Source organism: Blennius ocellaris, assembly GCF_963422515.1.
Source record: "Blennius ocellaris genome assembly, chromosome: 5".
NCBI classification, from domain to species: domain Eukaryota; kingdom Metazoa; phylum Chordata; class Actinopteri; order Blenniiformes; family Blenniidae; genus Blennius; species Blennius ocellaris.
This window is the reverse complement of record NC_137654.1, coordinates 3,603,352-3,616,645: the sequence shown is the minus strand read 5'-3', so window position 1 is coordinate 3,616,645 and position 13,294 is coordinate 3,603,352. Positions and strand designations below refer to the sequence as shown.

The window sequence follows — 13,294 nt, the reverse complement described above, 5'->3', positions numbered from 1 at the left end:
GCTGCAACAAAGTTTTTGTGTTTACCTCAGATCAATGCAGTTTTAAAAGAACTAACAGCTCACAATGAAATTGAATCTAATTGACCAGAATCTTCACCAACCCTCCTCTGGTATCACTTCCCTTCAAAGTTTTTCTGTCTAAACCGACGTCACAGAACATGTCAGAAAAGTCCCATTTCATTTTTTTCCACACATTCTTAGCAACACAACTTCAAGAACTAGTGCTTTCCTCTCCAAAGTTGATTGGCTTGGCCTGTCACAAGAACCCTAAAAGTTCAGGATACTAAATCTGGATGCCTGTGAGATGCAGGGGGCGGGACCTGGCTGCTCGGTTTAAAGTGTGTCTGAACCTTCACTTGACGTCTAGTCTCCCTGTCGAGGTGCTCACGGATTGACCACTCCTTTGGGCTTTTCATTTTTCCTTGGATATCTGGGGGGGAAAAGCTAATCCACAAACATGGTAAGACCAAACCCATTGTGCAAAATGTCTGGCTGATCGTAGTCCAGAAGGATGGATTAGTAAAGCAACCATTAGTTATTTCCTCAGATGGAGTTCATGTTATTACTGAGTAATAAAAGCATATGAAAGTGATATAAATTAATCAAGGTGAGCTTGTTCAAAGTGTTTTACATCTGATTGACTCTCAAAGAGCTGCAACGTGTTGCTTCTAATTGCATTGTTATAGATTATTGGCTATTAATTGAATTCTGACAAACAGGGCTGAAAAAATTCCACACTTAAGCCTCTTATCTGCTGCAAATAGTGTAAAGCTTTGCTGAAAGTTACCATTGAGTGCTGATAGGGGAGCTGGATGGGTGTCAGCTGCGAAGGTGCAGATTCTGCTTAGGCCGACAAATTCTCTGGGATTGGATGTCTGCAGGCCTTATACAGCCAGCCTAATGTGTTGAGCCTGAAATAGCCAGATTCATTTTCACCAAGCCTGGGAGTCCATTAGGTGGCTCCAGTGACACATGTCCTCACAATGCGTCTTTTGCGTTTCTTTAAGCAGATTTTTCACACATGTGCATCATTTTTAAATAATATTTCTAATATTCCCCTGATGATGTGTTAGTGGGACAGTGTGAAAAACCTTCACTCTTCTGGGACTACAGTTCATATTTACATCATTATCAAGCACCAGTTTACTAAGTGAATTCACGTTTTTGGCAATATGGTGTATTTTAGTGTCTCTGTATGCACTGAAACACATGTAAAATGTTCAATAATAATAGGATGTCATTAAAGCTTGATTGATGTAATGGAGTGGCCCCATGTTTAATTCCAGACTGACGCGCAACAAGAGGCCCGCTCCTACCTGAGCGAGGAAATGCTGGCTGGTGAGTAGCTAACAGTCTCAGTAATCCGTTAACACGTCACTTTGGTCACCAAGTGACAAGTGAGGAAATGGATAGTATGAACCTTTTTGTTTGTTTGTTTGTGTGTGTGTGTGTGTGTGTGTGTGTGTGTGTGTGTGCGTCAATGAACCCCATTTCTTTTTCTTGTAAAAAGAGAGGTAATTTTCTAATCTCTGTATGGAATGAGTAGCAGCGTTCATTTCAGCAACACACGTGCCTGATTTCCTCTTGCGTTCCTCCAGAGTTCAAAGCCGCCTTCGACATGTTTGACACCGACGGTGGCGGTGACATCAGCACCAAGGAGTTGGGCACCGTGATGAGGATGCTGGGTCAAAACCCGACAAGAGAGGAGTTGGATGAAATCATTGAGGAGGTCGATGAGGATGGTGAGCAGCAGGAAATGTGATGTCTTCAACAGACACACAGCAGACTGACTCGGCGCAACAAGTGTTTTTATGCGCTGGTGCCAAAGTGTAATGGCATACAATAACACAGTGATGATCTATAAGTGTGACCAGCTTCAACTATTCCCGAATTCAACTATTATTAGGAGATAAGAAATTTTGTGTTGTAGTTTAGTTTAGTTTAGCTTAGTTTATTTAATATCATTAAATGTAAATAAACTAAACAAAACAACAACAACCCAAAATCAGTCCAATACAGAACAAAGGTTTTCAAATTCCTGAATGAAAAGGAGTAGAAAATAGATTAATTATATACTCTGCATTATTCTCTTATAATCATTTTTCATTGAAAATTAAAAGCAAATAGCAACTATCAAACAAACAAAATGATTATAAAGTCAGAGGGGCCTACACAACCACTCTTTCACTCACTCATTTTTCCCCCCAAATTCATTGTAATTAATGAATTGATTTTAGGTACATAAAGCTTTGCACGACATTTCTTTTTATGCGCCACCACATAATGACCTTTCCACCACCAGATCATTTATGCTTAAAATTAATTATTACTTAGTCCATGGTATCGTGCCTCAACTGCATCTCAAGTATTTGAAGTATTATTGTGCTTCTTGTGCATGAAACTGTGTGCAAAGGAGAACATGACACTGGGATTGGTAGTGAATGGTGCTGGGTGTTGAACCTCCTCAGGCAGCGGTACCATCGACTTTGAGGAGTTCTTGGTCATGATGGTGAGGCTGCTAAAGGAGGACCAGGCTGGCAAGAGCGAGGAAGAGTTGGCAGAGTGCTTCCGTGTCTTCGACAAGTAGGTTAATGCATAGAGCTGTCTGTGACATGACAGGTATTCCTTTGTTTATATGTATAACTACAATTTCTTTTGCATCTCTTGCAGGAACGGTGATGGCTACATCGACAGAGAGGAGTTCGCGCTGATCATCCGCAGCACCGGCGAGCCAATCTCAGAGGATGAGATTGACGAGCTGATGAAGGACGGCGACAAGAACGCCGACGGCATGCTGGACTTTGATGGTATGTCCATGACGACGACGTCGACGATGACAATGTCTTTGTACAGTCGTGATTTTTTTCTGTTGTTGTGTTCTTTGTTTTACTGGTTATTTTTTATTGACGAATGATCAGTTTTTTTGATGACAAAATATTCAAATCTTTTTGGCCTAAAAACTCATTCTTAGATTATCTTATTTAATCTGAATCATGGAGGATTTTTCCTACCTTTACCTCATTTTTAGTTTTTAAACTCGAGCCCTCACATGCGTCAGTTAATGTTGCCATGGATCACAGCTTTGTCTCACCACTTTCGCCTTTGTTTTGCAGAATTCCTCAAGATGATGGAGAATGTGCAGTAAGCCAAGAGAGACTCAATGGACATTCCTCCACCATCTTCCTGTGACCCCCCCCCTCCCTCTGAAAACATCTGAGCACCCCTCCCCTCCTCCGTCCCATCCAACTGGCTCAGTTCTACATCCTCACAGACACCTTCAACAGACAGCTAGGGCACCTGGCAGGGGGGGGGGGCTGGGGTCGCCACAACCCCCCTTCTGGCTGGCTTGTGACTGCAGACTGCCCCCCCCCACCACCGTCTCTCTCTGCTGGTGAAAAGCTCTGATCTAGATGCAGTCTTGATAGATGGGCAGCCGACTATCTGCTGCTTAGACCAAGTCATTCAACCACTTCAGTGTACAAAGGAGTAATCTGCTTCAAGAGAATAAATGAACTAACACATGCTCAATGTAGTTGGTCTTGTCATATTTACGGTCTGTGTAATCTTTTTTTTTTTTGTTTTGAGGAATATCAATAAAAGTTATTTTTTTCTTCTTTTTTGTCCATTGTGTTTGAGTCAGACCAGCGGAAACGATCATGAAGATTCAACCAGTGGTAACCAGGAACCGTGCATTTCAGACCCAGGCCTTCACTGCTGGTCTGAGGCAATCCACCCCTCAACAACATTTTTTATGGCTACAAAAACCATATACCATATAAAAAGCCTTTGCATCACAGATAGATATTCGTGTAGCCAGAATAAATACCTCTACGAATGAAAAAAAAATCCAAGTTCATGTCTCTTCTACTGCTGCAGCTGCATAAAAAAACCAGCTGCTTTTCCCGAAACTTCTAGGGGTTGAAGAGGGTGACAAATGTCAGCTTTTCCTGGGCTTGAAAATAATATAATGGCAAATAATATAATCCTGAATTCTGCCATGGAGTTTGTAGTGAGCACAGGTAAATTGCACTGGACGTGCGCTCGTAGTGCTGTGGTGCGTTCGTCTTGTTTTGACAATATATTTGCAATCAAATGTCCTTATCTTCTCCTTTAGTCATTTTTGGTTGACAAAACCGCGATCAAATAAACACAACTTTATTTTTGTTCGTGCAGCTAGCTACAGATGAAGCCAGCTCGCACTGGAGAGTGAACTCTCTGACGATCCAATCAGTGGGCTTGAATACAATGACGTCACGCTAGGCCAGTGGTTCTCAATTATTTTCTGTCACGCCCCCCCTAGAGGACAGAATTTTTTTCAGGGCCCCCCCCCCCCTCGAATTGTACTACCATTGAGAACTTGATAATATTTATTTATTCATCTGTATAAACCACTGTATGAGTTGCTGGCACCAGCATTCTGCATACAATCGCCTGATTATCAAAATAAATCTCTATGGTGTGAGGGTTTATGCACTTTGCGATGTGGTGGGCAACTTTGTAAGAGGCTAACAGGCTTTTTTGTTTACTGATGCCGCGCTGACACAATGACCGGCTTGTTGGCCATACTCCTGGAGTTTACCATGAAACAACTCCAGTGGCTTACTGACATAACGGGTGTATGGTCTCCAGGTGTATGGTGTATGGTCTCCAGGTGTATGGTCTCCAGGTGTATGGTGTATGGTCTCCAGGTGTATGGTCTCCAGGTGTATGGTGCATGGTCTCCAGGTGTATGGTGTATGGTCTCCAGGTGTATGGTGTATGGTCTCCAGGTGTATGGTCTCCAGGTGTATGGTGTATGGTCTCCAGGTGTATGGTCTCCAGGTGTATGGTGTATGGTCTCCAGGTGTATGGTGTATGGTCTCCAGGTGTGTGGTGTATGGTCTCCAGGTGTATGGTGTATGGTCTCCAGGTGTGTGGTGTATGGTCTCCAGGTGTATGGTGTATGGTCTCCAGGTGTATGGTCTCCAGGTGTATGGTCTCCAGGTGTATGGTGTATGGTCTCCAGGCGCCGTCTTCATTTATTTGGTTTCATGCTCCGCTGCCAGAGTTTTTAGGCATAAAACACAAACGGGTGTTTCCTGGTTTCCGACGTGTTCACGGTAAACCCAAGGGCGACGTAGCATCGTCATATCTCCTGCTCTTACTAGCTTTATACCGGTTACTGTCACCTGTTTTCTTTTCCTCTGACGCCTCATCCTTTTTTCTTTTCACTCCTGTCAGAAACTTCTCCACCTCTCCTCCTCCTCCGCCAGCTCTGTACACGGTGTTCATGTGTAGTACTTCTTCTTCTCTACTGGTTGAACAGGCAGCCTGTTGATTAGTTTGAGCACTGCTGCCACCTAGTGGCTGGAGGGCCTTTTTTTAATCCTTCAAGCATGAATAAAGACACTAATAGTCGTGCCCGCCTCGCGCCCGCCTCACGCCCCCCCTGACACCCCACCACGCCCCCCCAGGGGGGCGCGCCCCACCATTTGAGAAGCACTGCGCTAGGCCTTCTAGAAGGTCCAGATCGGCAATATCAAAATCTGCTTGGTTGAAGCAGCCACGTGACCGACACTAGTTTTACACTACAGACACCTGCAGAACTGGATCTGAAGGCCTCAGGCAAATTTCTTTACCCGGCAACAGGGGATGACTGAAATGTAATTGGGTTAAAAGCTTTAATTGGAAGTACGGGTTGGGAAGCAGCGCAGCCGGGGAGAAGCGATGAGAAGAAGCGGACAGACCATTTCGAATTATTTAATAAGTATTCACGGACAAAATATAATCAACATCAGTCTGTGACTCAGATCTTTTTCTTAGACCTGCAGAGAAGCCTTGAAGGCCCTGACGGTCCGCCACTGTTAGATTTTAACAAGTTGCAAGAGTTTTTAGTTTTATATACAAGAGAAATTTTGAATCCAATTTGCTTTTCATATTTTGTGTAATGATTGGGATTAAGATATAACAAAGACAAAATACAGATCTTTTTCTTGGGCAATTGTGGCTTACTGGTTGAGTCGGCAAGACCTCTTTAAAAGAGAGAAACTCCCTGAACCAAATAGTAACCGTTGAAACCTTTATCTTGATATGGGTCCAGATGCTTCAACGATATGAATGGATGTTTGAGGATCTCTTCTGGTGTGATCCTTTTCATAGGATCCGGTTGAAGCATCTTGGCCAACAGATCAATGGAGGATGACTGGTCCTTTTCAAAGGCTTGGTCATCCTCTGTTGGTTCTGAAACAGGGGCCTGGAGGGACAGAACAATCAATCAAAACCAATTTAGCAAAATAACTAAACGTGTTCAGTAACAAATGTTTTCCAAAATCAATGGCAATGAATGTTTTCCTACGTCACCTCCTGTTTCGCCACCTCGATGTGGCCCCTGCTTTTGATCAATTTCAAAGCCACCATTTGTTCGGAGGGCGTTTTCCGACATAAGACGACGACTCCAGACATTCCACGGCCCAGTATAGCCTCCACCCTGTATTCTGCGCTGGAGGACATGATTGTTGATCCAACCAGGCTCTTCTCCTTTGGCTGCTCAACCTGAAGCTTCACAAAATAATTTGTAATGTAATTAGTCATTTGTTGGTGTCAATTATGATGGCAGCAAATTTGTAATAAACTACTAAGTGATATTTATCATATCAATACTCACATCAGGCCTCGGTCGCTCCTGGACGGTTTTCGGCCGTTCTTCACTCACTTTATTCAGCTTTTTCTCCAGAGCGCTGATTTTCTGTTTGTGAGCGCTCAGGGTCGTCAGACACTTTTTAATCACTCCCATCACCTCTGTTGACAGTGTGTGTCTGTTAATGGTGGGAGCCCCCCGAATATACTGTAAAACACAAACAAAGACAGTCATTAGACCTGCTCAATTTTATTTTTACACTACCTGACTAGATGTTATTGTGGTTTTCAGTCTCCCTTTCTTTTCTTTGTCATCTAAAATTACATGGTTCTACTAGAAATACTCATAAAATGTATTTAACAAAAACTTACACTCAGAAGCTGGATCGCCTCTTGAAGGATTCGCCCCTCCTCTGTTTCAGTTTCTTGAAACTGTGTCGGCAGTGTTGGGTTTTCCATTTTTTCAAACTGATTATTGAAAGTAGATTTGTTCTAAAGTCATTTTATTCAGGTGGCCACGTGCTTCGTCAGCTCAGTGACAATTCAGTTCATTTATAGCAACTGCAGTGTGTATGAAGACGCTGTTTTTTCACTGGGGATCATTAAATAGTATTTAAAGTGATTGGCTTTGCACAGAATATCTCTTTGTAGAGAAAATAATGTCTCTCTTATACAGTACAGCGTACAGTACACAGTGTATAGTACAATGTACAGTACAGTGTCCAGTAGTTTGTAGTATACACTGTACAGTACAGTGTACAGTACAGTGTCCAATAGTTTATAGTACAGTGTACAGTACAGTGTATAGTATAGTGTATAGTGGTTTATATTACACAGTGTACAGTACAGTGTACAGTGTAGTATATAGTACAGTGTACAGTACCATGTATAGTACAGTGTACAGTACAGTGTACAGTGGTTTATATTACACAGTGTGCAGTACAGTGCATAGTACAGTGTACAGTGGTTTATATTACACAGTTTACAGTACAATGTACAGTATAGTGTATAGTATAGTGTATAGTACAGTGTACAGTACCATGTATAGTACAGTGTACAGTATAGTGTATAGTACAGTGTATAGCACAGTGTACAGTACCATGTATAGTACAGTGTACAGTATAGTGTATAGTATAGTGTATAGTGGTTTATATTACACAGTGTACAGTACAGTGTACAGTGTAGTATATAGTACAGTGTACAGTACCATGTATAGTACAGTGTACAGTACAGTGTACAGTGGTTTATATTACACAGTGTGTACAGTGTGCAGTACAGTGCATAGTACAGTGTACAGTGGTTTATATTACACAGTGTACAGTACAATGTACAGTATAGTGTATAGTATAGTGTATAGTACAGTGTACAGTACCATGTATAGTACAGTGTACAGTACCATGTATAGTACAGTGTACAGTATAGTGTATAGTATAGTGTTTAGTACAGTGTACAGTACCATGTATAGTACAGTGTACAGTATAGTGTATAGTATAGTGTATAGTGGTTTATATTACACAGTGTACAGTACAGTGTACAGTGTAGTATATAGTACAGTGTACAGTACCATGTATAGTACAGTGTACAGTACAGTGTACAGTGGTTTATATTACACAGTGTGCAGTACAGTGTACAGTGGTTTATATTACACAGTGTACAGTACAATGTACAGTATAGTGTATAGTATAGTGTATAGTACAGTGTACAGTGGTTTATATTACACAGTGTACAGTACAATGTACAGTATAGTGTATAGTATAGTGTATAGTACAGTGTACAGTACCATGTATAGGACAGTGTACAGTTCATTGTACAGTGGTCTATATTACACAGTGTACAGTACAGTGTACAGTACAGTACAGTGCATAGTATAGTGTATAGTACAGTGTACAGTACCATGTATAGCACAGTGTACAGTACAGTGTACAGTGGTTTATATTACACAGTGTGCAGTACAGTGCATAGTACAGTGTACAGTGGTTTATATTACACAGTGTACAGTACAATGTACAGTATAGTGTATAGTATAGTGTATAGTACAGTGTACAGTACCATGTATAGTACAGTGTACAGTACAGTGTACAGTGGTCTATATTACACAGTGTACAGTACAGTGCACAGTACCATGTATAGTACATTGTACTGGTACTGTACAGTGTACAGTACCATGTATAGTACAGTGTACAGTGGTTTATATTACACAGTGTATAGTATAGTGTACAGTACAGTGTACAGTGGTTTATATTACACAGTGTACAGTACAATGTACAGTATAGTGTATAGTATAGTGTATAGTACAGTGTACAGTACCATGTATAGTACAGTGTACAGTACCATGTATAGCACAGTGTACAGTACAGTGTACAGTGGTTTATATTACACAGTGCACAGTACAGTGTATAGTATAGTGTATAGTACAGTGTACAGTACCATGTATAGTACAGTGTACAGTGGTCTATATTACACAGTGTACAGTACAGTGTACAGTACCATGTATAGCACAGTGTACAGTACAGTGTACAGTGGTTTATATTACACAGTGTGCAGTACAGTGTATAGTACAGTGTACAGTACAGTGTACAGTGGTCTATATTACACAGTGTACAGTACAGTGTACAGTGGTTTATATTACACAGTGTATAGTATAGTGTACAGTACAGTGTACAGTACAATGTACAGTATAGTGTATAGTATAGTGTATAGTACAGTGTACAGTACCATGTATAGTACAGTGTACAGTTCAGTGTACAGTGGTCTATATTACACAGTGTACAGTACAGTGTACAGTAGTGTATAGTATAGTGTATAGTACAGTGTACAGTACCATGTATAGCACAGTGTACAGTACAGTGTACAGTGGTTTATATTACACAGTGTACAGTACAGTGTATAGTATAGTGTATAGTACAGTGTACAGTGCAGTGTACAGTACAGTGTATAGTATAGTGTATAGTACAGTGTACAGTACAGTGTATTGCACAGTGTGCAGTACCATGCATAGTACAGTGTTACTATTACATCTAGCCTCCTATACAACCTTTATATTACGATTCAACTCCTTAACAATAAAAGCAGCTCATCAGAAATGTCCTACTAATACATTAATTATTTTACTGTTTGTTTTACTGAAGATCCCTGATGTATTATGTAACCCACTCAAAATGACCTAGGATTTGAGTGGATTAACAAACTGGTAGCTATGGCCTTCTTTGAAGACGCTGTTTTTTCACTGGGGATCATTAAATAGTATTAAAAGTGATTGGCTTTGCAGAATATCTGTTTGTAGAGAAAATAATGTCTCTTATACAGTGTACAGTACACAGTGTATAGCACAGTGTACAATAGTTTGTCGTACACAGTGTATAGTACCATGTACAGTAGTGTATAGTACAGTGTATAGTACAGTTTACAGTATAGTATATTGTACAGTGTACAGGACAGTGTATAGTACAGTTTATAGTACTATAGTGTAGTATAGTATAGTAACTTTTGGTGTGTTTAGAGACGAATGTGCCGACATTGACCAGGATCTATTTGCCTTGGGAGACCTTACTGGGGGCATAAAGCCCCCATACAGCATAGCTCCGCGGATCATTCGGGTGGTCAAACTCCCCCACCACGATAAGGTAGCAGTTCAAGGGGGAGTCAAATGCAGCCCCACACCCTTATACAAAGACTGGCTTCGGATTTTAACCTCCCAGATCAACATTTTTTATTAATTTTTAATTTTCATCCTGATCGGGTCCAGCATGTGTAAATAAAACAATGTATCCTCCATCCATCTCCAACACTGGATCACCTCAGGGATGCGTTTTGTCAACTCTCCTTTTTATCCTCTACACGGACAGCTGTAGATCTTCAGAGGAGAACAGATTCATGATTAAGTTCTCTGACGACACAGTTTTGGTGTCGCTGCCTTCGGGGTCAGAGACGAGCCATGGCCCAGCGCTGGCACAGTTTGTCACTTGGTGTGAGGATCACTATCTGGATCTAAATGCTGCCAAACCAAGGACATGACCATTGATTTCAGACGTGTTGTCCCAAACAGTGTTAGCGTCATTCATGGGGAGAATGTTGAGATTGTTGATAGTTCTAAATATCTTGGGACAACAATCGACAGCAAATTAAGTTTGACCTGAACACTGATTCGATTCTAAAACGAGGGCAGCGAAGAACATATCTGCTGAGGATATTGAACTCTTTTAACGTCAACAAAATGATTCTTAATCTTTTATTTGTTGGTTCCAAGGCTTGTCAGTGAAGGACAAAAATAAGCTCCAGAGCATTGTTAAAACGTGCTCCAAAATCATTGTGGTCACAATGAGGGACCTCCATTCTCTGTGGGAGGAGCAGGTGCTAAAATAAACCAAATGCATCCTGGCTCAGCCCCAACATCCTGTTTTCAGAGTTTCAGTGTCTTGTTGCCTTCAGGGCGTCATATTAATGGCCCGGCACGGAAAACAAATCGGTTTTCCAATTCTTTTGTGCCCTCCACGATTAAATCGTTAAATTCAAATGGGGTAGTTTGAAGGGATATTGTATTCCGATGTTTTCATTCCTATTTTTTTGGTACATGGCATCCTGATGCTCGTCCATAGACTGTAAATGTAATGTACTGACTACCGTATGTGTTGTATCTGACTGCTCTGCTACTTTAAGTATTGCTACAAATTAATTGCCCTATGGGTTCAATAAAGTTTTCTAAATCTGAATCTGATTATATTCCAGAATTAATATGCTTTGGTAATAGGTACAGTAAACACCCCATCTCAATCATATTTCTGTCTTAGGGATATTATTCTAACGCTGATGCCGTTAATAGTAATTGTAGTTTTCAATGTAAACATCTGTGACCTGTTTATTGGGCAACAGAAGAACAATGTATGGCCAATGGAGATGAGTATATTGGTGTTCAGAGGGGATCTGCATAAAAAATAACGGAGCATATTTCATAGAGCATATCTCTACTACATCACGCCTATGAGAGTACAAATGACATGTGGACATACATTCAATTATAGCTTTGATTCAAGCATCATCACTGTTTTAAAAAAATAAAGAGTAACTCCTGTAGTGTGATCTCTACCAAATTGATCAGTGACAAAGACTACATTTGTATATTTACTTTTGGCACTATTTGACACTTTAACTGCTTAATTTCTACAAACATTCTTGTTTAGCAACTGCAGTTTTCATTACTACTAACATTACTGTGTTTTCGATAATAATTCAAATAGTTTTGCTGTAGAACAAGCACTAGAAACATTTGATGGCACATTATACTGTGTATAATTGTCTGTGATAAAAAAAGGAGTTGACTTCGAGATGTGTCTCAGCAGCAGCTCATATTAAAAGAGAATGTTTATTGAAACAGCTCCACACAGTCACCCCATCTCACTCTGGGTCTCTCTACAACAGAATGGAATGAAAAGACATGGCAAAAGGTTTGGACAGGTGAAATGCAGTTCAGGAGCCATAGTTGGCCTCGTCGAAAGCTTTCCTGGCTCTCTTCAGCTCCTCGTTCATGGTCAGGAGGTCTTTGACTCTGGCGAACTTCCTTGGATCCTTGCGTATCAAGAAGACGATGTCCTCCACCTGGACACGGCCCTGGCGCCCGATGGACATCGCTTTGTGGGTCATTTCCGTGATGAACTCGATCACGAGGTCCTCCAGGATGTCCACGGACTCCGTGTACGGGTTCTGGTCGTCCCCGAAGCCGTACATCATGCAGCGGAGCTCCTTGGAGAAGAGCCGCTTCCTCTTGCCATGGCAGACGTCCATCCCCCCGGAGCTCTCCTCCATCTCCTCGTCGAACACCGCCTCCTCGTCCTCGTCCGCCATCCCGCTGGAAACAAGCCGGTACCACGTTAGCGGGGCGCTATTGGAAGCACCATAAACACAAAACAAGGTTTAAATTCTATATATTTACCTGATTTTTATGACGAGGATGACAACAGTTGGGACTTGTTTTTGTGGTCTTCCGCTTTGTTTCTTCCTCTTTTGCTGTGTATTCAGCAGAGGAGATGCTTCACTGGCGTACTGCTGCCACCTGCTGGAGAGTAAACAAATTCCAACGCGAGTCGTATAATATCGTAAGATTTAGTCTATACCTTGTTCTACAGCCCCGTGGATCTGACAAAGTCCAGAAGTATTTTCGCATTTGTCCACTCCTCCACGTTCCGTGATGAGGAAAAACTGTCAATGTAAAGCGTCTTTGAGTGTCCATTATTATTATTATTATTATTTTTATTATTATTATTATTACTATATACTCCTTTCGAGTTGCATTTCAGGAGCACATTCTTCACCATGCTCAGTTCCCATCTTTGTGTTTCCCTATAAGAGCCAGTCCACTTTTCAGCCTGCTGTGTTCAAGTCTCAGTCAAGTAAAAACAACTCCATCTTGTCTTGGGCCTTAAGTGCTTTCTTACTTAAGTTCCCCACTTTACTTTGAATGCCAAAGTAAGTCCTGCATAAGTCCTTTATAATCAAACACCATTGAGAGTAATCTATATATAGAAATAGAAATGGCTGTAACTGAAATGTTGTGATTGCCTGATGAGTAATCCTTGACTCGGCCACTGAATAGTTTTAAAAGGACACTTTCCCTTAATTGCGAGGACCACTCACTTTGGGTAGTCGGAGTGGGTACGCTGTTGAGTCTGTTAAAAAAGGCTGTAGT

General features: G+C 41.3%; 2 protein-coding genes across 2 annotated transcripts; one reads left to right on the top strand and one right to left on the bottom strand.

Moving 5' to 3' along the window:
* The first annotated feature begins 330 nt into the window (after positions 1–330).
* On the top strand, positions 331–3,614 carry tnnc2.2 (troponin C2, fast skeletal type, tandem duplicate 2). The gene is made up of 6 exons (XM_080496420.1): positions 331–460; positions 1,287–1,338; positions 1,599–1,742; positions 2,469–2,583; positions 2,671–2,807; positions 3,114–3,614. Exons 1-6 carry the CDS (start codon positions 458–460, stop codon positions 3,143–3,145), a joined length of 483 nt encoding a protein of 160 aa, XP_080352546.1. The 5' UTR covers positions 331–457; the 3' UTR covers positions 3,146–3,614.
* Positions 3,615–11,946: 8,332 nt separating this feature from the next.
* Positions 11,947–12,606, bottom strand: taf13 (TATA-box binding protein associated factor 13). The gene is made up of 2 exons (XM_080497538.1): positions 12,542–12,606; positions 11,947–12,457 (listed from the first exon to the last, which is right to left on the bottom strand). Exon 2 carries the CDS (start codon positions 12,451–12,453, stop codon positions 12,079–12,081), a length of 375 nt encoding a protein of 124 aa, XP_080353664.1. The 5' UTR covers positions 12,454–12,457; positions 12,542–12,606; the 3' UTR covers positions 11,947–12,078.
* Positions 12,607–13,294: the final 688 nt, after the last annotated feature.